The following is a 23,929-nucleotide window of genomic DNA, read 5'->3' on the forward strand; positions in this document are numbered from 1 at the left end:
TTCCTATGTCATAATGCAAACCATGACCATATAAACTTGTCTGTGTCCTGAATAAACTGTCTGCCTCTTTATTTAAAAACCACCGACTGACAAACTGCAGATTTTAATTTCTGTAACACTACTACTACAATAAAATTCAAAATATACAAAATATCATAACATTGTTGTCATTGTTGTTAATCTTTACCAGTTTGAAGCCAATTGATTTCATTGCTAGCCACTATATCAACACTACAACATGCTTGAGGAGTTTTAGTTTGTGGTGTAATACTGTAAACCTTGGTAAAGATAAGGCGGGGTTACCTGTGTGGTCATATCTTTCTACAAATATTAGGCCTTAAAAGTAGTTCAATATGAACATGTTTGTGTGAATCTTCTGTGGTGAGTCATTTTGGATATGTGAAATGTCCACATTTGGGCTGTGATGACGTTTGTTTCCTACCTCTCTGTCGAGCTCACAGACATCGGGTCCGGACACAAGACACTCCCAGATCTCCTTGGCTCGGTTCCAAACCAGGTAGAGGCTCGCCTCCTGGAGGAAGAAGGCCAGGAAGCGCAAATGGCCATCCAGATACTGAAACACATCCAGAGATGCAGCGTTTTAATCAGCAGCCTAAAACCTTTCTGAGGCCAAAAGTTAAACCACAACCAGGAGGCAGACAACTTCAGCCAAGCAGAAGACATTCACAAAAAGAACAGAAAATATCTCCATTGCCTCAAATGACTAAGAACCCCCACCCCCCAAATAATCAATCATAAGATAGTGAAGACAAGGGGTATGAATGGAATTCTGGGACTTGTAGTGCAATCCACCCAACATCGATGATCTGAAGGACTTCCACTTCAAATTGGATGAATAAAAATAACAAAACAATTGACAACAGGGCTCACCTCCTGGTAGGTGTAGCGTCCATCCACCAGGGTGGAGCTAGACAGCCCGTTGTTCCCGGCGGCGGTGACTGCAAGCCGGTGGCAGCACACCAGGGATCCGGTGATCAGCTTCACAATCTCAAAGTTCTTCTTCAGGTCCTGGATGATGCTCTTTAAGTAGAAAATGGTAATATAACTTCCAAGCAGAGCATCAACATAACAATTTTCAAATAGATTTTGAAATTGAAACAAGAGACTCCCACCTTGTCCTGTTTCTGGTATGTCTGCTTGATGAAAGAACGAGTGATTTCATGCAGCTGACGGAGAGCAGGAACGACCCAGACGGCCTGAGGGCTGCTCTGCTGGGAGGCCTGGGCACACACACTCTCCTTATTAATGGTCTGTCGACTTTAACACACACCAATACAGCTGCAGTGTGCACAAGCTGATCCAGTGTCAGCCTCACCCAGATCAACAACAGCAGCATTAGCCAGTGCAGGTCCCCATTAGTCAGGAAAGCAGAACACACACACACACACACACACACACACACACACACACACACACACACACACACACACACACACACACACACACACACACACACACACACACACACACACACACACACACACACACACACACACACAAATCAACCGTGGAAATCATCACCCTGTAGAATAGAACCCTATGATTGAATCTTATCTCCCTGATTGGCTGGAGGCCGTGCAGCGGTGAGATTGGAGCGAGCTGATTGGGCGGCACACCGCTTGGGGGAATGGTCTAAACTTTGTCTTACTTTGGCCAATGTGTTGGCTTTCCTCTTTCCCCATGAGCTGGTGAGAAACGAGCTGTGCACGTCGATGGGTTTGCTCTCCTCCGTGGACGGAGTCTAGAAACATAAACCTGAATTTGAAGATCATGTGTTGCGGGACTACAGGGGGCTGTACAGGGATCCTCCTGTTTGTTAAACGTACAGCATAGCGCTCGAACACGGGTCTTAACACAAACCGAAAATCACCTGGAAAGTATTCCAGTGATTTCATAGTTTCTATGAAGAAAGAAATTTCAATAATTCCGTTTGGCTCAAATTCCGTTTGAATTAAAACCCTGGAGTAACTGATCTGGTATGGCAAGAAAGAAAGGTTTGAATAACAATATGATTAGTATAATAATAATTATTATTATTATAATTATTATTATTATTATTATTATTAATCTCAATTATCTTTATTATGAATTAATCTTATTGTTATAATTAGTAGTAGTATTATTATTAATAATAATCTTTAATAATCTACAAAAATGTAAAGGGGTTAAAATAAACATTCTAACTTAAATCAATCATCATAATTAAAATTGTCATAATTCAAATAGTTTAAATAAAGCAAGAAAGGAACAAGTGTGTAAAACAGCTAATAACAGGGTAAATTAACGAATACATAAAAAATAAGAAAAATGCTAGTCTAAACAAACAGCTACCAGAGTTTAAATGAGTTTTAGAATGTGTGCATGTGTCGCACCCTCTTGATGTCCTCAATGCACTTGATGATGTAGCTGCGTTTGACTGTCTCCTTGACTGCGTAGGCGTCGCTCAGGATAGCCAGATGCTCCTCGGACGCCTGCGCCACCAGGCTGGTGGGCAACGTGGGGAGGTGGGCCAGGTCCCACAGCACCTCCAGCACCTACACACAGATTAAAACAATAAGTGACCGTTGATTTTATCATTACTATTTTCCCCCCATAGGAGGATAATTTCAGGTTCAGAAGATTTGGCCCGTCTGACCTTTCCCGTTGTGGCTTCAGATCGAGCTTCTCTTCCGATTCTTCCGATCAGACTGAGCAGCTTCTGTCGTACACGATCGCTTTCCACCTCCCAGCTCTGTAACACACGCACACGCACACACACACACACACACACACACACACACACACACACACATATATATAATTCACACTATCCCAAGCCTGTTTCTGTGGATCAGTATCTCCATCTCTCTCATCAGTTTCCAACCTTCTGTATTAGCACAAAGAGATGGCTGAGCTGCTCGAAGTTGAACTTGACGGCAGCGGCTGCGATGATGGTGTGGATGTTCTCGATCACTGTGGACGACTGACCCGCCTTTGGGGAAAAAAACAAAACAAAACCGCTGAAAAGGTTTGGTCTGTTCACAATATATACGATCAGGATGTTAAGGTTATCGCTGCTCACTTGGATCCTCCAGATCTTGGAGAGCTCGTCCAGAGACAGTTTGCTGCCCAGAAGCTCAATGATTCCCTTTATCCTCTCACAGTACTGAGCTTGGTCGATGTTTCCTGAAACACGATATTGCATAACCATGCAATATAAAATGTTAAATATTTTAAATGACCATGTTATGTTTCTATAATGTATTACACACTGGAATGACAAGATGACGAATTTTACATTTAAATAATACATTTCCGTCTGTTATACCTTTTCTTTGTCAAAAAAATATTTTTATTAAAAGCACACAGTACCCTTTAAAAATCTATTTTCAGACTTTAAAATGCTATTTAAAGCAGAACGATGTAACTTTTGGTATTCGGCTCAGTTTGAGTGCAATTTCACTGTTACACCACTGTTGCAAAACCCGGTCCCGTATCCTAAATTATTATTTTACCAGAAAAATTTGAACCTTATCTGGCATGTTTCAATAACAGTCTATGTTACAAACATGAAAATAATGTACACGTAGGTTATAGTGCCCCAATAACCGGAGCCAAACATAAAGGAAGCGACATTATGTCATAAAGCATAGTGCATCTTTCCCGCAGGTTCGTACCCGAACACAGAAGTTACATAGAGCAAGAACAGGCATTTGGGGGCTGGGATGGGAATGAAAGAGGTGCCATTCTCCATATTACAAGTCAGTGTAGCATCAAAATGATTTTGAAGCTGTTATTTTAAGGTAAAAAAAAGTTAGGGTTGCTTTAAGGTCTCAATGTGTGTTTATTTCCAGGGCTCCAGACCGATCATTTAGTAGCATTTTGCGATAATTTTTGGAAACAGTGTTACTAAATTTTATAACTAGGAGCACGAGCGCGACTTGCAAATATACTGTCTTTTTTTTTTTTTAAATCATCATCATTTATCCCAAGAAACACTAGGAGGGAGCCAGAATTTGTATGTGTGTGTGTGTGTGTTAGGGCTGTCATGGGCCAAAAATCACATTTGAATATTCCTTCTGGAAAAACATCAGTTTGAATATATTCGCACATCTGTTACAATTTGCAATATGTTACAATTTCACCAAGTTTTGGGCTGTGTTATTGCGAATTAGGCTTGGGCATAATTGCAAAATTCCAATCCTCCAATTGAGACCCCCAGTCTCTTCGAAAGCGGCCGCAAAAAAATGGAAAAGATAAAAACGTATAATTAAGCAAATTGTTTCAACCGAACCTCTGCACTTCCCCCGGTGAGACCCGGTGCTTCGTCCTGGGCCGAAACGCGCGGAATGTGCTGCTGGCAGAGCCCAGAACACCTGTAGAATCCAGGTTTTTTTTTTTTTTTTACCCTTTCTTGATTTAATGAGGAATGAAGGCTCATTCACTTGCGCGCACAAAGAGGATGTATGTGGACATGAGCACGTAACATTTTTATAAAAAAATAATACATTTCTGCTGAAACACTACTTTTTTCTGATGTCAATTTTCACATTGGAATGTCAATTTCTTTTTTTTTTCTTTTTTGTTTTACAATTCAAATAGAAATTGACGGGAGAAGCCGAAAGAAGAACAATAGCATTCGAATATTGAACCACAGCCCTAGTGTTTGTGTGCATGTGTGTGAGAGTGAGAGAATGGAGAGCTGAGGCTCTCATCATGGTTGTTAATGACTAATGTACTGACTACGTACCTTATGTTTACGTTTGTTAATTTCTTATTTGGTGTCTAAGTTTTAAAAAAGCACTAGTTAACTTAACATTTTTTTCTGTTAAACCACTACTTCACTGTGACTTTTTCCTTTAAAATAAAACAGCACATTGTTTTTTCTGTAAATTGTTTACATATTACCAAAGCCTTTAATCAGTAATACAGTTAAGATGGAAAAAATATGAATGTTGTGTTGCATGTCAATTTCAGTATTGGTGCTCCTAAGATTTTCAGTAGGGAGCGCCAGTGCTACGAGTGGAAAAAGTTATTCTGGAGCCCTGATTTCATTCATATTATTTCCAAACTTTTCAATGACCAGCAGATCTGCTGTTTCAGTGACGGTAGGGATACTCTCCTCACCCTCCAGTGCTATTGACAGAACAGAGTTTTCCACCAGCCAGTCCAGCAGCTTGTCAGTGTCAATGGCGTTTTTCACCGTCTTGGACACCGTGCTCTCCTCTATCAGCTTGGTCACCTGGGGCACAAACAAACAAACACAGGTGAATCAAAACATTTCCTTTCATTCTGGAAACACTTTGTTGAAGTAACAAATGAAGGCAAGGCCAACAACTGATTCTTTCTGCACAAACCATTCGTTTGTTTTTGGCTCACGGACGCTGCACAGCTGAACAACTCTCGTATTTAACTCCTCAGAATGCTTCCATACTGGTTATAGCTAGTTCAATAAGACACAGACACCCACCTCTTTGAGAGAGTTCATCTTGGTGGAAAAGTGCGGCGTCTTGAGCATCCTGAGCAGTGTGTCCAGCCGCAGGTCGTCCACCACGGTGACCAGCTCCCTCTGGAACCTCATGCACAGCAGCTTGATGGCTGACAGCAGGTCTGGGATGCTCACCAGACGCTGGGGCAGGGCGTTAGAAAAACAAGTATCAGGACAGTACAATGACTAATAGGACTGAGCGATGTCTACAAAATCTAATATCACAATATGTTTTGACCAATTCTTCAACATTGAGAGAGAGGATGGCGACATGTAGCACCATATACTTGTTTCTCTCCATCTCACAGTTTTGTATACATCACAGCTCTACCTGCCTCTCTCCAAATGTCACATATTGATTTGTTTAAAGATTACAAGAAACAATCTAAACATGTTGTCATTGCATTTTAGTTATCTTCTGTTTTCATTGGGCTTAGGATCCAAAATGGGTTTTCATGGAAAGGAGTCATGAATAATGTGAAGGGATAGAGCTGGATCGGACTAACAAAAGCTAGACAGACTGGACGAAAAGAAGATCGGCCATTTGATCCAAAATTGATTATCAAGATCGTGAGAAATACTACCAAGCACTAGACATCTACCTTGTCCTTCAGGTCCTTCTCCTCCAGGTTCTGTACATAGGTGATCATCTTGTGGATGACCGGGTCCAGCATTGGCTGCCACACACCATTTTTAGGACAAATAGATGCCAATGCACGGTGACACACACACACACACACACACACACACACACACACACACACACACACACACACACTTTTTAGTTTTGAACTTTGGAATATATATTCGAAACATGAAGTGGGGCCACATGAAATTATCTTGCGGGATGGACGTAGCCCTCAGAGCCGTGGTTTTAGACCCCTGGTTAAGGGTGTCCAACACTGTCGGTGCTGAACTGTCATGATTGGATTTCCCCAGCTACAGTGCCAACTGAGACTTAGTTCCAGTCGTCGTAGCAACCCAGCAGCTGAAGATCCGTAACTTTCTGAGTGGAGCTCACCTGAACCAGGCTGGAGTTGAGGTATTCTGCACACACACCCAGTGGTTGGACCAATGCTGAAACACACTGGGGGGGGGGGGAGTAAGAGAGAGAGAGAGAGAGAGAGAGAGAGAGAGAGAGAGAGAGAGAGAGAGAGAGAGAGAGAGAGAGAGAGAGAGAGAGAGAGAGAGAGAGAGAGAGAGAGAGAGAGAGAGAGAGAGAGAGAGAGAGAGAGAGAGAGAGAGAGAGAGAGAGAGAGAGAGAGAGAGAGAGAGAGAGAGAGAGAGAGGGTTACACTAGTTCTACGCAGTGAACCAAACGTGGATTAATTAACGCAATATGTTTAATGCAAGAACCATTTTAAAGTATGTTCGTTCCGACTCCTTCACTATGATTTTTCACTATGATTTTTGGTGAAGCACTTCATTCAGAGCCATATCAGGAGTTTTTGTTTTTTTTATGAATGTCTCTGGTGTTCCTCTGCCGCTAACAACCTCCTCCTGTCCTTCACCCTGCCTTCCCACAATGCACTTGGCTTCCTGTTCAGAGCAGAGTCACCCTGAGGACTCAGTAGAAGAGGGAGCTCTCCCCTCCTCTTCTCACTCTCCATCTGTCTCTTGTTCAGAGAGTGTGTGATGGAGCCGGCTCCTTCACTGCAGAGTGCACGGCTGATCTCCACCTTATTAAGATGCGTGTGTGTGAGACACAGAATCAATGGTCGTGCATGTCTGTGGTTCCGGTCAGGTTTCCCTGAAGGAGGAATCAGTACAAGGATGTCTCAGAACACACACACACGCGCGCGCTCACGCACGCACGCAGGCACGCACGCACGGCCAGGGAAGAGACAGTCGACTGCCTGTGAACGGGAGCTGTGGCCAGAGGATGAACTCCATGAAATGTTTGTCTCAGTTTCCAAGTCACGCCCTATGTCCAAAATGGCATACTACACACTACAAGGGAAACATGACATCAAGACTATAGGAAACACTATACTTCTGTTTCCATCAGCGGGCACATTTTCCATGTGCCCATACTTGTGTTCAATGGATTTCTTGAATTCTTGAATAGCAAGCTCTTGCATATATTGACTTGGAAAACAGTTCCAAACAAATTCCAGAATGTTCTTACCGCTATTTCTATCTCCTCTGTGTTAAGCTTGGTCTGGATGGCGGTGAATCCTCCCATTTCCCCAAACTACACCACAGAAGAGAAAAACAGAAAGCAAGAAACAAAGAGGGAGAGAGAAAGAGGTGAGTACTGTGTATATCAGCTCTGAGGTGGTTCTGGGGTTTGAGTGATGCAACGCTCAGGACTTACCCGATTCACAAGGTCAACCAGCCAACCGTGAGGCTCCTGAAACAAATAATTTAAATAATATTTACAAAATCAACCTATTGACAATGAAATAAATAACAATAAAATATGAACCATTTACCAGCTGCAGTCTTGGGCTGTTTTTGTTTAGCATCCAAATATATATTGATATAATATATTTCAGCACAAAGACAACTGTAGGTCAGATTTATAATTTTGTCAATTCCAATAAATTTATCATTACAGGTTGATGATAGAAATCTAGCGACAACCTTTGGAGTCTGCAATGTCAAACAGCCCCTCTACCACTTTCATTGAAGCCAAAATACATTTTGATGTCGCTACAAACAGAATATACAAAAAAAGATCTTTGACTTCATAATGTTGAAAACGGGAGAAATCAAACAGTTCAACTTCAAATACGTTACACTGACCAGCACGCACGCACGCACGCACGCACACGCACACTTCTGTTATGCAACCCTACGACGGAGAAACCCATTTGTCCTCTAAGCGGCTGGAAGAAGTAAACAAAGACCAACAGGGAAATGCACACACGCCTCAGAGTCATACAGTGACTTGAATGTACATTGGTTTACTCTAGATCAAAGTTGGGATATTATCGTCACATTGCTACTACAACTGAGTTTCAGTTTGTTCACTAGCAAGCTCACATTTTTTGTTCATTTGATTTGTAAAGGCGGACATTCCATTGCTTTAACAAATACAGCAACATAAGGCATAACCTTTGATAAAACTGTGCATTTATCATAAAGGTCAGTAGGACCAGGAGATCATTTTAAGTTAGGTGTCTCACCATTGTTCTATCATTCAAATTTCCCAAAATGCGAAAATAGACAATATTAAAAACTGTAAAAATGTGAGCTATGATCAGGAAACAGGACTAGTAAACAGGCTAAAAGTCAGATCAATCAGATTTAAGAAATTACCATAATTAGACCAACAGAAACACAATGAGCACATTGACGTGCACGCGTACCTTCTGGTAGGCGTTGCTTGGGGAGACGGCGAACATGTTGGCCTCGTCCCCAAAGACCTCGGCCCAGTTCCTCTGGCAGGCCTTCATGCGGTTCTTGAAGTGGTACTCATTGTCGGGGTTGAATGCCTAGAAACGACCACGACACCCAGAGAGAATACACAGAAAAAAAGAAAAACAATCAATACATTATGTTTACCAGTTTAATCAGATTAAAGAGTTTAATAGATAGATAACACCTAAAAATGAAAAATAAACAAGAAAAATGTGGCAATATACAATAAACCCAGAAGACCCACAAATAACAATAAACCCCTGTATCAACAATTAACATTCTCACAAAAATAGGAGATGGTGCAAGTTTGAATACTGTGCACCAGGGTGGATAACAAAATCGTTATAACAATATAATATACACCGATCAGCCACAATATTAAAACCACTGACAGGTGAAGTGAAGAACATTATTCATCTTGTTCCAAGGCACCTGTCAAAGGGTGGGATATATTAGGCAGCAAGTGAACAGCCAGTTATTGAAGTTGATGTGTTGGAAGCAGGAAAAATGGGCAAGCGTAAGGATCTGAGCGACTTTGACGAGGGCTGAATTGTGATTGCTAGACCACTGGGTCAGAGCGTCTCCAAAACTGCAGGTCTTGTGGGGTGTTCCCGGTATGTAATGGTTAGTACCTAGTAGGCTTGTGCGATACCCAAAATGTTATATTGTGATGCAGTCCTGCCCAAATATCAGGATACAAAACATTTTCGTTGTTGTTGACACAGTGATGGAGAATGTGTTCCCATTACACACAGCCTTTGTTTTTGGCTTATTTTAATTACAATAAATACATCGACAATAAAAACACTTATTTGATTTCTTTGGAGAGACGGTGAACCTTTAATATTGGGTCGCGAAGAAAGATCGCAAGCTGTGCGTGGGCGTTCACTTAAATGGGAAATGGGAATAGGATCTCCTGTTCACCACGCAAACACTGACTGGTACCAAGAAAGCGCAAATGAGGAAATATATGCATAGAAAAAACAAAAGGAGTTTTACATATTTTGGGATTACCAGCGTGAATAATACGAGGTGTGGAGTGTAAACTTGTTTATGTGCGTGACTAGGGCTGCTCCCTAAAAGTCGACGAGTTGAATCATCAGTCGGAAACCCGTCAGTCGATTGACATTCTTCAGGTCGAGCAGTCTTTTTTTTGTCAGTCAGTGTGCATTACAATAAAAGGATAAAACAGATAGAAGCTTACAAAATGCACAGGGATAACATTTCAATGAGGAACTATCAATAAGGGGAATATATTTTTATATGTGTGAATCATTGGCGTCTGGACACGGACATGGCTCTCAGTGCGCCCCAATCTCTGCGCGCCATATTCCAAATAAAACAATTAAAAACAGTGTAGGGACGGGCCAGTGAAACGGGCCACGACTCGTAAATATAATTTTCTGTGCATAACGCATGGAGAGAGTGATCGGGGAGAGTGTCACGGAGAAAGCGCCCCCCATTGCGCACAGTTTCGTTCCATAAGCGCTTGTTTCGTTCCATAAGGAGATGTAAAAAAAAAAAAAAAATTAACCAACATCTAACAACGCATCACTAGGGCGTGCATCGTGGGTGCCATCGGAGCCGCAACTTAATAACTATCCACACCACCACATCCAAATCCTCCATCTACTTCCTCACTGTTGCGCTGTGCGCATACGTCCACATACTCACATCCTCTCTGTGCAGGCAAGTGAATGACAGACGGACGGGTATTGTAATACAGTTGTCGCAATATTATTGGATATCGGCCCAAACCTAGTACCTACCAAAAGTGGTCCAAGGAATGACAACCGGTGAACCGGCGACAGGGTCATGTGTGCCCATGGGCTCATTGATCCGATCCCACAGAAGAGCTACTATAGCACAAATTGCTTAAAACGTTAATGCTGCTGTGATAGAAATGTCAGAACACACAGTGCATCACAGCTTGCTGTGTATCGGGCTACGTAGCTGCAGATCAGTCAGAGTGCCCATGCTGACCCCTGTCCACTGCAGAAAGCACCTACAATGGGCACGTGAGCATCAGAACTGGACCATGGAGCAATGGAAGAAGGTGGCCTGGTCTGATGAATTACATTTTCTTCTATATCATGTGGATGGCCGGGGCTAGGGTCCGATCCGATCAAGCATCTGTGGGATGTGCTGGAACAACAAGCCCCATCCATGGGGGCCACACGTCACAACTTACAGGACTTTAATGTTCACACGTGAACTTTTTGGCTTTAATGTTGTGGCTAATCAGTGTATACTGTATTGGAGAAGAGCTCTCACCACGCCTCTGTCTGACTCAGAGGGATGGTTAATTCTCTAGTTATAAGATAATATAGGCAACATCAATACGACATCCAGCTCATATAAGAGGATAGAGGATAAAAACCAGGGTGCGGAGGTCTCACCATGGTCAGGACGGCCATCAGGTTGACTGGTATAGGATCCTGCTTCACCCGCTCTGCCACCAGCTCCACCAGCAGCATCAGCATGTTATAGATGCCCTCATGGATCTCTGTCCCCCACTTGTGGACGGCACTGCTGGTCAGCAGCTAGAGACAGAGGAGACAGGGAAAAGGTGGGGGGCCTTCCAAGTAGTATTACATTTATACATACATATTTGGGGGGGATGGTAGCTCAGGCGGTAGAGCTGGTGGTCTAGTCATCTAAAAGGTTGCTGGTTCGATCCCAGGCTCCTTCTGCTAGCATGCTGTAGTGTCCTTGAGCAAGACACTTAGCCCCTAATTGCTCCTGATGGCTGCGTCCATCGGTGTTTGAACAATTGTAAGTCGCTTTGGATAAAAGCGTCTGCTAAATGACTAAATGTAAATGTATGTAATGTACATTTAGAGGTATAAAAACAAAATACCATGGATAAATGAGTGATAAAAGCATGTTGAGTCATTGAATACAAGCTGGTAACTTTCAGCTTTGCATCATGCCCTCTGACCTTTTTGAAGGCCTCGTGCATACATCTTTCCATGAAGCGCTTGCAGTTCTCATCTGCATCAGCCAGACCTAAAAAACAAAACATGTCCAATCATCCATTTAACAGTGAACACAGAAGTCACCTGTACAGTCATGTACACTGAAAGCACACACACACACACAACACTCTCTGATGTATGAAACTAAATATAACTATTTATAGTATTGGTAAAGCAGACATTACTCATAACCATTAAACCGCCACCAAGTTTCAAAATCACAATGCAAATCTGAATTATTTGAACAGATCGCATGTTTTTGTCAAAACATTCGATTCCACAAATCATATTTTTTCACCCAAATTTAAGAAGGATTTTAAAACAATGAATGTGGTGCATTTCCATCCACAAATCATCCATCTACCTATTGATCTTCTGCAATAGGTAGACATGTATTATTACGCTTCTAAGCTTATACTATGATATTGGCATAAAACTAAAAAATAAAAATGACAATGACATTGTTAATCGTTATTATTTCATAACAATTAAACGTCATGATTGTAACAGCAGCCATATTCAGGTGGTTTCTATTTCCTTGTTACGTGAGCGGGAACTCGTTGGTATTGGGTTCAGGAATCAGAGCATTCTTACAAGCACATGACCACAGCATCAAACCTGATCTCTGACATTGCTATCAATACATTCCATACATTCCACACACACACACACACACACACACACACACACACCGTGCCGGGCGAGGCAAGTGGATGCAATGAGGCACTTTCCCAGAGACTCCTCCCTCTTGTAGGGGATAGACCAGTGGTCGGTGAATACTCTGCTCTCCAGCTCGTACAGGTTGGTGGTGGGGAACTCCATGCTGCTCCCAGAGCAGTTTCCATTCTCATCGTTACTCCTCTGAAACACACACAGATCAGCAGAAAAATCAACACTGGATTCGGAAAGTCTGCAGTAGCCTTGTAAACATACAATCAGTGACATCTTATTCGCTTGTTGTGTAAAATTGACCATGATAGATCAGTAGGGGGGCCGCTCAGTCCACTGTTCCATGGATGTCTGCTGAGATTTCAAGCTCTCAAAAAAAGAGATTTCAAGCTCTCCAAACAGGCAGTCCAACTGAGTCTGTTTAGGAGGACATGCCCCTTATCCCCAGACCTGACCACCTGTGCTCAAGCCCCGCCTCCTGATCTCGGCCACTTACATCATCAAACTGAATTCATTTCAGTTTGAACATCATGGACAAACATTCAGCTCCCTTGTAAGACCCCTATACTAAGAAGCCTCGAGGAGGAGGAGAATCATGTTTGCCATTTGTTCACTTTCTCTGTGCCAGTAACAATTCAAAGACATAAAACTTGATTGAGTCCGAGTCTAACCCATTACTTTTGCTGAAGACTGTTCAGTGAAAGGTTTACAACTGTGTTCTTTCAGGTCATTTAAACATAATGATTGACTCATCTAACATGCCACAAAATGTCAAAAAAGGAGAAAATCTAGCACTTTTTTTTTTCCCCCCCATATAGACGATATGTATGGCTCTTGCTATCAGATGAACTGGGAATATTCTCTGCTGTATCAGTGAATCACACCTTATTTTAGTCAGATACTGTAAGTGCATCCCAAGACATTTGTTGCTGTATCAAAAAAAAAAATCATGAAAAAAATATTGATGTTTTGAAAAAATGTTTTCAATAATTCATTTTTATTTCTCCCATACAATACCCTTATTTAGCATGGTATCTGACCGATATCCAGAAGCAGTATTTGTGTATTCCAAACCCAAATGCACCTACGCTTGGCACCATTTTGTGCCTGTGCAGCAACTGTCTTTGTTGGTCGAGTAAAATTGATTTGAGAGAATAAGTAAGTGCACACAGATTTTGTCGAAATGATAAAAGGTCAAATTCTAGAGGACGACTGAGTCTCTCTGTAGAGTATTGCCAAAAGGCCTTTGGAAGTCAAACCCCCCCTACCCAATCTGCATCTCTTTGTCCCTCTGTCCCCTCCCTGACATTCTGCTTTTGGATTTCAAGGACACCACCAGGGCAGATTCCAGGGTTTTAGCTGTTTGACTCCAATGTACTGATGGTGTGGGAGAGAGGGAATAATTTATAATCATGCTAAACTCTATTACCAAATTTGAAAAAAAGAGTCACATTTTCAAGAGATGGAACCGATCCAATACTCTGTATAAGTATCAGGCTGATACCAGCCAAATCATTTCAATCATATATATCAGCAGAAAAAAAAAAAATGAGTAAGCATCCAGTCTGATTCGTACAAATCTAGTCTGAAATGCCTTTAACACTTTTGCAACATAACATAAAGAGAAGTTAAGTATGCCATGTGATGACAACAGGAACCGTGGCTATAGGCTATCCATCCAGTTTAGTGTGTGTGGGGGAGTTCCACAAAGTCAGCTGTGTGGTGATACTTCAGACTTAAAGTGAAGTAAATTGAAAAAACTGAAAAAAACACTTATCAAGCATCATTTAAAGGAACACGACAAATGCATTCAGACTAAAGCTGCTAAGAACAAAAGAAAAAAAGAGTTCATGAGAATCAAGAGTAAAAAAACTAAAAACAACAACATTGCGTTGGTAGAGAGAGAGCGAGAGAGAGGCAAGAACAGACATAGTAATATTGAATTATTTACAGTGTTTAGTTATTTACATATTCATCAGTTGAATATTCATGACTAAACCAGTACAGCAGTGGAAACCAACGCCACTCCCACCCAGATTTCCCAGGGAGCGTCTACAACAAGCATGATATTCTTTTCAGCATGCATTGCGTAAGTGATAAGCTCATATATTGTTTCCTATTAAAATGCTGTTGAAGCAAAAAATATTAAATCAAGACCAAGTCTAGCTCTCATTGTAAACCATAAGTCTGTTGGCCAAAGAGTCATTGACTGTACTGTATAAATATTAACAGAGCAATACAGTAAGGTAACATCTAATAAGGTCCCGAAATTAATCTCCATGGAAAGCGGTGAATGAGTTCAGCTTGTGTTGTATTGTGCTGCACATTGAAAACCATCTTGGCATATGGTGATGGATTGAGCACTATGCAGGAAGCAACAGGAGGAAATGGGTGGAGGGGGGGGGCCCTCAAAGGCATCATATTTCATATTCTTCCTCTTCCGTGTATAGATGGATGGATGGATAGACAGGTGGAAAGATGGAAGGGAGGTGGAGGGATATGGAGAAGGAGAGACGAACCCCGTCATACTGAGAAACCCTCAAGTCAAAGGTAACCAAGAGGAGACGGGTTGCCCAATAACAGCTATTTAGGAATAGCTTAGGATCTTCCGATATTTAGGATCAACTTCCGTTACCAAAGGCCGTTTTGAAACCACGGCCAGAGATACCCAACTACTGCTTTGGTCCTCAACAACCACAAAGAATTAATGATGCGTCATAGGTTCCTGCTGATACAGAACACTTTGAATAAATAAGATACATTTTTACTGGCTTTGAACAAATGTGTAGATTCATTTGCTGCTCAGTTCCAACCAACTCATAATTAACATTTCAGTGAAACGACAAATGCAGCTCTCTGTTGGTTTTATTTCAAGCAGGAACTAAATCTCTTTACAATCCATTTTTTCCTGAATCAGAGTACGAGTAGTAGGGCTAGGTACTGGGCAGGGTCTTAGGATTTGATAAAATTTTGATACAAAGGGTCATGATACGATTCAATATCAATTCAATCTCGTATTGATGAGTCAGCTCACGATACAATTGCATATCGATGACATGTTATACAGTATTGTAAAAAGTATTGGTATTCAAAATTGAAACAATAGAATTTCTCGTCGTACAGTACAAGTACAAAACCACACTAGCAAACCTCACTGATTGAAATTGAACGTTTGTCAGAATGGCTTCAGAAAAACAAACACCCCGGGCGTCGTATTCTCCACTCGGTTTACAGTATTGAGGTATTTCCCTGACTCAAAATCAAACAAAGGAACATGCAGATAAGCTGCAGAGCGCTTCATGTTGTGGGATCTGAGGCTGTGAGGGATGGAGGTGGAGGTGGTGGGGGGAGGGGACCAAGAGATGTAACTCAGAGCCTGTCAGTTACTTTGCACCCCAACAACCCCCCTGGGACCCCCAGCGAAAAACTGCAGTGTGTTTGTTTGTATCAGGACTACAGGGCTATATTTAGGTGAGTTACATGGGGCAGTAGACCTATGACACGCCTCCCCAGCACAAACAGTAAGAAGAGCAGGGGAGCATCTGCCTGGGAGGGAGGGTTACATTATTTTTATACATAACCCCTCTGTTGTTTCTAGATGTTAGAAAAGTTTTCCATATAGAGAGCTTGTGTGAGGGGGCTTTTCGCTGTGTCACCTGTAAGACTTGAGTTCAAAAACCTAAAGGACAAAAACATAAAAGGCAGGCAAATCAAGACCTTCATCACAAACCTGAATCAGCATTTTGTTAAGATGCTCTTACAAATTACATCAACGAAAAGACAGTTATTTTATATGTCAGCACTATTTCTCATCCTGACCAGTGGTTCTCAACATGGGGCAGGTGACCCCAAGGCGTTTCTTTAAGAGGTTCCAGGAATCTCTTGAAAACGATAAATAGTTTATCATCAACATTATTTAATTTCCGTAAGAGACTTAGCGCCATTGGAGAATTTCCAATAATGACTTTTTGGATCCTAGTTTCACAGTGGATCCTAGTTTCACCATTGTCCCCCTAACATGAGACACTAAAGCTGCTTTCACACATGCACTGCAACCCTGAAATTATCTGGACATTACCCGGAGGAGCTGTATATTCGAACGCAAATGTCTAAGTCAGTTGGTCCGGACATTAACCGGACTTTACCCAGCCAGCACCTTAGTACAAAGTCTGCGCAATGTCCGATTGAGCGGGATGTGTAAACAGAGCAGGTGATTGTACGGCAAATTTACAGCGAGTGAGTGAGCGTGTCACGTGTTGATGTCTCGGATGTCTCTTGACGTATCACGCGACTGCAGATATTGCTGCATCGACACGCCCACTCGCCGAGGGTGAAGAAGGGTCATTTACTGGCATAAAATACAAGGACAAAGAAGCAGAATGTAATATACGTAGAAAATGTTACTGGAGAGACAACGAGATTTGGGAGCTTCTGTCAGTGAAGACAGACGCCGAAATCGTCCATGGCGTAATCAAATTGAGAGTTCTTGACGTTAAAAACTAGGAGAATTACAGATCGTAACCACTCTATAGTGTTGGTTTAAGCACCCAATGGATTAGAACTCCTTCGCTGAAGCGCTCTCTCCCCCAGTCCTCTAAAACCTACTGGCAGCCATCCGGGAACTGTTAAAATAAAGACGTGCATTGATTTCCATTGAGTTGAATTACGGTCAGAACCCTCACTGTTGTGTATGTCAAGGAAGGCCTTTTTATTATTTCCAGTGATTTGCAATGAAATCACTGAGTGTTAACTGCTGTTTACGTAGACACGGCATAGTAGCGTCTGATGGACACGCTGATGAGGCCTTGTATAAGAGAAGGGCCAAGAATGCAGCATGGATCTTTCTTAATGTTTTAAGATGAAGAATTACCCCGTAGGGCTGCGTGTAGGATATCACTGAAGAGGTCACAGTGCACAGCTACTAATTAACACGTTGATAGTTCTTGAGTTACAATGGACATAACCGGCTGTAATTAAAACATGGGGACAATGACAAGATACTCTTACTAATTGCCACTTTAACGCTGAAATAATCAATAAATCAGTGAAATAAAAAAAAGTACAAGCTATCTTTTGGCTGCATCTGGTTGGTGTTGCTGCTCTGGACATACTGAGAGCAACAGGTGTGAGGTTTAAGCAGCTCAGTGCCACAAGACGCTCTGCACAGTGTTTAGATGTACAGATGAATGTGACATCTGAAAATGATGAACCACCATTGAATGTGTTCATGTCTATTTCACAGGCCAATAGCTTCAGGCAGATTTTTGGGAGGCATAAAATGAACTCCAGAGAACTCCAGTGTGATAGGAAACTATCAGTTCCTCATTCCGCGCACCCATTAAACCTATTTAAAGACACCTCAAATGGGACACATTATCCAGTCAACAGGTCACCCGTGGAAGAGCCAAGATCACTGACAGAGAAAAGAAAATGTTCAAAATGGCCACATCCAGTATGCCACAGCAGTTGCGAAATCCTTGCTCCGCTCTGCCCCGAGTGCAGCGCAAATATGCGGGGACGAATCTAGGCTTGACCCTGCGAGCGGCGGACACTTTAGTAAACACCCGGACGGAAATGGTGGTGTTATTAAATAGAGGAAAATGGCAATAAACAACACACTTAAAATTTAACTACAAATATAAAATATTAGCAATGCACAATAAAGATAAAAATGCACAATAAACCTCTGTATCAACATCCCACACAGTAAGAAATAGGAAACGGTGCGTGTTTGCGAACATATATGTAAAATAGAATTTGTGGAGGTAAACAAAAGGTAGACACTTGGTCATTTTATTTCGGCTAATTTGCTCCAGCCCGGGGTCTCCCAACCGCACAGTGCATCTGCTGCTCCCCGGTCCGGCTAGCTAGCTGGGAGCTAGTTAGCAGGTGGTTCCCAGTGAAACACTGAAATAAAAGCCGTAAAAAGTAAAAAAAAATTGGGATCGTCTGTTCGGTCTCAGCTTCGACAGCGCCTGTCGCCGGCTCCTGCCAGCCCCGGTCCGGTGGTGAGAAAGCACCGGGGCTGCCCGGGGCGAACCCCTCTCCTCCCTCTCGCAGGTAGCCACTCTCCCTGCTCGCTTCTCAGGGACCCAGAGGACAGGCTCCCGCCCCCACCCCTTCCCCTGAACCCAACCACCACCACCACCGCCGCCCGGGCCTTACCTCGCTGTCCACCACGTCATGGTACGCCGGCGGTGGGTCGAACCCTCCCGTCCCGGCCCGCCCGCCGCTGCTGCTGTTGCCGCTCTCCCCGTCCCCGCTCGACCCCCCGCCCGGGGCGGGCCCGCTCTCCATCGGCTCGTAGCCGTACCCGAGGCCGGGGCTTTCGTTTGTGAGCAGCGCCACGGCCTCGTTGATGTCATTCTTGGCCAGGCGGAGCGCCCTCCGGACGGCCGCGGGATCCGGGAAGCCCATGCACAGCAGCGTGGTCATGTGCTGCTCCTCCTCGGTCTCCATGCTCGGTTCTCTGGGTCCCCTCCTGCTCGGCCTATCAATGACGGGCTGCGGAGCGCCGCGCTGCTGCGGCCCTGCACGCCGCCATGTTTGCAGTCCGCTGCCGAAGCTGTCACGCACGGCGGGTCCCGCCACAGAGCGGCGCGGAGCGGAGCGGAGCGCCGGACCCGGATCTGGACGGATGGAGACGGATCCGATTTAATTGTGGAGAATCTGGATCACTTCACTTTTTTTTTTCACCCCCAATTATTTTTTATTTGTTTGTGTTTCATTTGTTGCTATTATTTCTTACTTACTTACTTTATTGTCACTGCCTATTTGTTATAGTGCACGCTGCTGTTGCAACCACAATTTCCCTCGTGGATGAATAAAGTATCGATCTCACAATCAGTGCCAATTGGATTTCATATTTTAAGATCATTCGGGGGGGGGGAAGTATGAAATGGAATATGAAACCCATTTAAAAACAAATTCTACACACTGATTGATAGTTTGCAACCTCGCCACCAGACCGTTTTTTTTTGTTTGTTTTGTTTTTGTTTTTGTTTTTTTATGTCATGGTCTATTACGCGAGGCGCACACTTCATCTCCCTCGATCCAATTCAGAGCTGAGTTGAAAACATGTTCCAACTGAATCTCGAGTCGAAGCCTCGAACGCACCGACAAGGTGTTCGCCACAGCGCGTGAGCTGACGCAAAAGGGTGTGCCGCGGTGCCTTCGAGACAACTCGGAATTCAGAACTCCGACGGTTCGGCATTCTGACATCATGACGGTCCAAAAAAATCAGAAGCGTGAACGCCTGCGAGTTGCTGTTGTTGTTGCTGTTGTTGTTGTTGTTGTTGTTGTTGTTGTTGTTGTTGACACAACGGGTCAAATCACGTCCGACCGTGATATCCACGCAACGTGAATGCATGCGTAACGGCGCGGGAGCCGCTTTCTATTGGATTTGGAGCTCGAGAAAACTCGTTCTTCCTTCTCCAAAAGGTGCAAAGGGGCGGCCGTTTCAATCGAATTTCGGGGCAGGTCGATGGGGCCCGAGTTTACCGAGAATAACTGCAACGATCCCTTTGCGTTCTTTTTTTTTTTGAAAACACGTCTGACAGGGACTACCGGGGCGTGGTTGTAGTCCCTGTGCAGACGCTTGTAGAATTCACACGCTTGCCGAACAAACACACATTTACTGGCTCGGAATTCGGGGACTCCCAACTCGGAACGACCGAGTTCCGAGCGTCATGGAATGCGGCGTCAAACAAATTCCCACGTGACTTGAACGCAGCGTTCCGGCGCGGAAGTCACGTGCGGATGGAGATCATGTGACCAGGAACAGCGTCAGAAAATGGCTGCCACTGGCGACGAGGCTGCGGCGATGGAGAACATCTCCAGGGTTCCGATGGCTCACCCCACGGCTCTCAACCTGCCGGGAGTAGCCCACGGCCACGGTGAAGCCCAGGAGCACCCCGCGGAGAGTGTGGCGGCAGCGGCCAAGAAGCAGAGCACACAGAGTGAGCGGGGCTAGAGGGTCCATGTGAGCAGACTGTTAATGGCGCAATGACTGTTCATGACCTGGACCTGGTCGTTTGGCTCGTTATCTGGCATCGCCTGCTTGTCCTTAACATCCATTTGTTTGTTTATTCAGCGTTAATCATTTTTTCTGTTATCCCCGACGCAACTCAGGCCTGTGTGGGACTGTGATGGATGGATGGATGGATGGATGGATGTTGTTCACATCAGGACAATTGGTGATGGAAATAAAATAAAAACATGCAATAATAGGGCTAAACGCAATAGTCCTAAAAATAGGAAATGTGTCCATACAAAATATTCTATTGGCAAAATGTTCATTTTTCCGTTTATAATGAAGGTGAGATCAATGTGCCTCGAAGAGATCGATCCGTCGATCGATCTATCTCATCTAGGTACGTAAACATGAGACAGGAACTCAATGCACTAATGTTACATTGATTGGGTTTAGGTATCAGAGCATTTTTACATGTGCATGAGTGCATTATATGATCTGACAATTAAATTATATCATAATTACTCTGTGTGTGTGTGTGTGTGTGTGTGTGTGGGGGGGGGGGGGGGGGGGGGTGTTTAGGTGATGGAGGTGTGGAGACGGCAGAAGAGGCGGTGGAGCCGGCAGAACCCGATATTAATGAACTGTGCACGGACATGTTTGAGAAGATGGCCGTCTTCCTGCAAGGAGAACTTACAGGTTTTGACGGGGTTCCATACCACCTTTTGACCTCTCTGTCCTCTGAACATAGCAATGGTTTGAAAAAAAACAAACGAAAAAAAAAAACCCTCCCAACGTGAATATATTTCCCAATATTTTTTGGGTTATTCCACCCTTCTTCGTTCCTTTGCAGGCAGCTGCGAGGACTATCGTCTGCTGGAGAACATGAACAAGCTGACCAGCCTGAAGTACATGGAGATGAAGGACATCAGCATCAACATCAGCCGAAACCTGCAGGACCTCAACAACAAGTGTGAGTGGGACACTCCCAGTGGGTCGCTGGGGGAGGTTTAGGGTGGTGGATCGTGTAAATTGTCTGCATTTCTATGTGTTTCTAAATTGATCCCCAAGCCATAAATCCATCTTCTCATTTGGGCGGTGTTTCAAATGGGAGGAGGCTATATCATGGGTGAGCTACATCACAATTCCTCTGCAGATCACAGATAATAATTTCCTTTCATTTAGGATTAGATAACACTTTATTAATCTCTGGGGGAAATTTATGCATCCTCATTTGATGTGTTTCCACTGTAGATGTTTGAAATGCAAACAATTCAAATGAACATTCTTTGGGGAAAATGTTTGGCTTCCACAAAACATTTCTGTTTGTTGTCATTTGACACAGATGATGATGCCAACCTGACAACTGTGTGGGGGGGGGGGGGGGTGTTTCTTTTTTTTTTTTTTTTTTTTTTTGTTTTGTTTTTTCTCTCCCCCCCCCCCCAGATGCCAGTCTGCAGCCATACCTGGACCAAATAAATCAAATTGAAGAGCAAGTCTCTGCTCTGGAACAGGCCGCGTACAAACTGGACACATACTCCAAGAAACTGGGTAAGACAACACACGTGACTGTACCGAGAATTTCTCCTGTTTAATGGTGTGTGTGTGTGTGTGTGTGTGTGTGTGTGGTCTCTCGGTGTCACCGTGCATTGGCATCTATTTGTCCTAAAAATGGTCCCGGTCACATTTCTCAGCTCATGTTTCAGACCTTTGAAATCACCAACAGCAGGTGGTGCTCTCACACTGCAGAGGGTCCTTGCTGCTTTAGATGCAAGCTTAAAAAAACTTTTTAATAATAAATTCCAATCAACATGGTTGAACCGTCCAGGGTAATGTGTATAGCAGAAACAAATACAGTGCTTATAAGTGCTTATAAAGCACTATTTCTTCTAAACATATATCTTATGTTGTTATTGTAGGTCTGTGTATCGTATCGCTTTATTGTTGAAATAAACAAAATGTAATGTTTTTAAAAGGTTTTACCTACAGCCGGGGTGGGGAAACCTCTGGACCGCGGTCCTGTTACGGCCCCCAAGTCACCTTCACGTGGCACGCTGGGTCTTTCCTAGATCCAATAGAGTCGCTAGATTTTATTATAGCTTGGAAAAAGTAGTTGGTCGTAACTCATTGGAAATTGACTTGTTTAAAGCACCATTATGTACCTTTTGGGATTTTGTGCCGCTACAGTTTATGAGTGCAATTGCACTGTGGACCACTGTCGTAAAACTCGGTCCGTTGTCTAAAGATTTTAACGGACACATTTGAATGTTATCGGTCATGTTTTAATAACAGTCTATGTTACAAACACAAATATAATGTACACCTAGGCTACAGCGGCCCTTGCATGGACCTCGCCGCTTCCCGGAGCTGTGTGGAGATAGGGCCCCTGCTACCGGTGTAGGTACCAGATGTGATCGGCTTGCATGTGCGAATGAGAGGGTGAAACAAACCCGTGGCTCAATCAAAGTGAAGGCGGGCCCGCACAGGCCAAGGTTTTGGAGCACGGCTACGATTTGTATGAGCATTATTACCGGATATTTAGACCGCTAAGTTTATAGTTTCAAGTTTATATATTTATAGTAGCCGTAAAGCGCAATGCACCTTTCCTGCGGTTTCGTACCCAAACACCAAAGAACAGGCGTTCGGGAGGTTGGGTTGGTAATGAAAGAGGTGCTATTTTCCATATTACAAGTCTGTACCATCAAAATGATTTTGAAGCTGTTATTCTAAGGTGTGTGTGTGTGTGTGTGTGTGTGTGTGTGTGTGTGTGTGTGTGTGTGTGTGTGTGTGTGTGTGTGTGTGTGTGTGTGTGTGTGTGTGTGTGTGTGCGCGTGCGTGCGCGCAGAGGCCAAATTCAAGAAACTGGAGAAGAGATGAGGAAGCCTGGGCACCATGGAGGATGGGGGGGCATGAGCTAAGACTACCAACAAACAGAGAAACCTTGGGACTTTTACTAAGCAAGCAGCACATCGTTCTGGTGGAGTTTAGGATTCCGGGAGACGGACGGCGTGAGGATGGGTGAAGCTGGACCTCATGATGCCCAAATCACAACAAGGAGGAGAAACAGGAGCTACAGCGAGGAAAGAAACAATCCCTACCGCAGAACTTTATACAGAAGAGTTTAGCAGGAGCTACTGTGGTATATTATACTGCTGTACAGTGGGCAGTACTTACTGCCCAGTGGATCAGAACGCATCATTTCTGTTTTCATCCTTTATAACTCCTGATCTTCACAGTGTAAACTGCTCCTCTTGTGCTTTACTGCAAAATCTTGACTCCATCCACTGGGACGAAATGGTTTATTTTCATTGCTAATGTAATGAAGGTGTGTAACTTAGCATTACATAAAAGCACCATATTTGGTAGTGGCTTGCCAAAATGTAGTAAATATTTAATGTGATTTCTGGATTGTATGTCATATGTGTTGACACTGGAAGTTGGTGAACTGAGTGTGGA

The 23,929-nt window shown here is 43.5% G+C and overlaps 2 protein-coding genes across 2 annotated transcripts in view; one reads left to right on the forward strand and one right to left on the reverse strand.

Annotated features, from left to right (window-relative positions):
- usp24 (ubiquitin specific peptidase 24) overlaps nt 1-18,960 on the reverse strand; it is a gene marked incomplete at its 5' end in the record, with an annotated part of 54,208 nt that extends 35,248 nt beyond the window's left edge. The window contains 19 exons of the mRNA XM_080010327.1: nt 443-574; nt 892-1,041; nt 1,134-1,241; nt 1,670-1,762; nt 2,394-2,555; nt 2,657-2,752; nt 2,885-2,992; nt 3,083-3,186; nt 5,128-5,242; nt 5,471-5,629; nt 6,091-6,165; nt 6,510-6,575; nt 7,617-7,682; nt 7,806-7,841; nt 8,803-8,928; nt 11,254-11,397; nt 11,796-11,863; nt 12,525-12,693; nt 18,667-18,960. Of these exons, the coding sequence (XP_079866453.1) occupies nt 443-574; nt 892-1,041; nt 1,134-1,241; nt 1,670-1,762; nt 2,394-2,555; nt 2,657-2,752; nt 2,885-2,992; nt 3,083-3,186; nt 5,128-5,242; nt 5,471-5,629; nt 6,091-6,165; nt 6,510-6,575; nt 7,617-7,682; nt 7,806-7,841; nt 8,803-8,928; nt 11,254-11,397; nt 11,796-11,863; nt 12,525-12,693; nt 18,667-18,960 (2,271 nt within the window). The remainder of the gene's footprint in view (nt 1-442; nt 575-891; nt 1,042-1,133; nt 1,242-1,669; nt 1,763-2,393; nt 2,556-2,656; nt 2,753-2,884; nt 2,993-3,082; nt 3,187-5,127; nt 5,243-5,470; nt 5,630-6,090; nt 6,166-6,509; nt 6,576-7,616; nt 7,683-7,805; nt 7,842-8,802; nt 8,929-11,253; nt 11,398-11,795; nt 11,864-12,524; nt 12,694-18,666) is intronic.
- A 1,325-nt stretch (nt 18,961-20,285) lies between these two features.
- bloc1s2 (biogenesis of lysosomal organelles complex-1, subunit 2) overlaps nt 20,286-23,929 on the forward strand; it is a 3,664-nt gene continuing 20 nt past the window's right edge. Inside the window, exons 1-5 of the mRNA XM_080024251.1 lie at nt 20,286-20,459; nt 21,056-21,172; nt 21,327-21,446; nt 21,920-22,024; nt 23,319-23,929. The exon at nt 23,319-23,929 is cut by the window's right edge and continues 20 nt beyond it. Coding sequence (XP_079880377.1) covers nt 20,294-20,459; nt 21,056-21,172; nt 21,327-21,446; nt 21,920-22,024; nt 23,319-23,350 — 540 coding nt within the window. The 5' untranslated portion in view covers nt 20,286-20,293 and the 3' untranslated portion in view covers nt 23,351-23,929. The remainder of the gene's footprint in view (nt 20,460-21,055; nt 21,173-21,326; nt 21,447-21,919; nt 22,025-23,318) is intronic.

Source organism: Zeus faber, assembly GCF_960531495.2.
Source record: "Zeus faber genome assembly, chromosome: 1".
Lineage (NCBI taxonomy): Eukaryota > Metazoa > Chordata > Actinopteri > Zeiformes > Zeidae > Zeus > Zeus faber.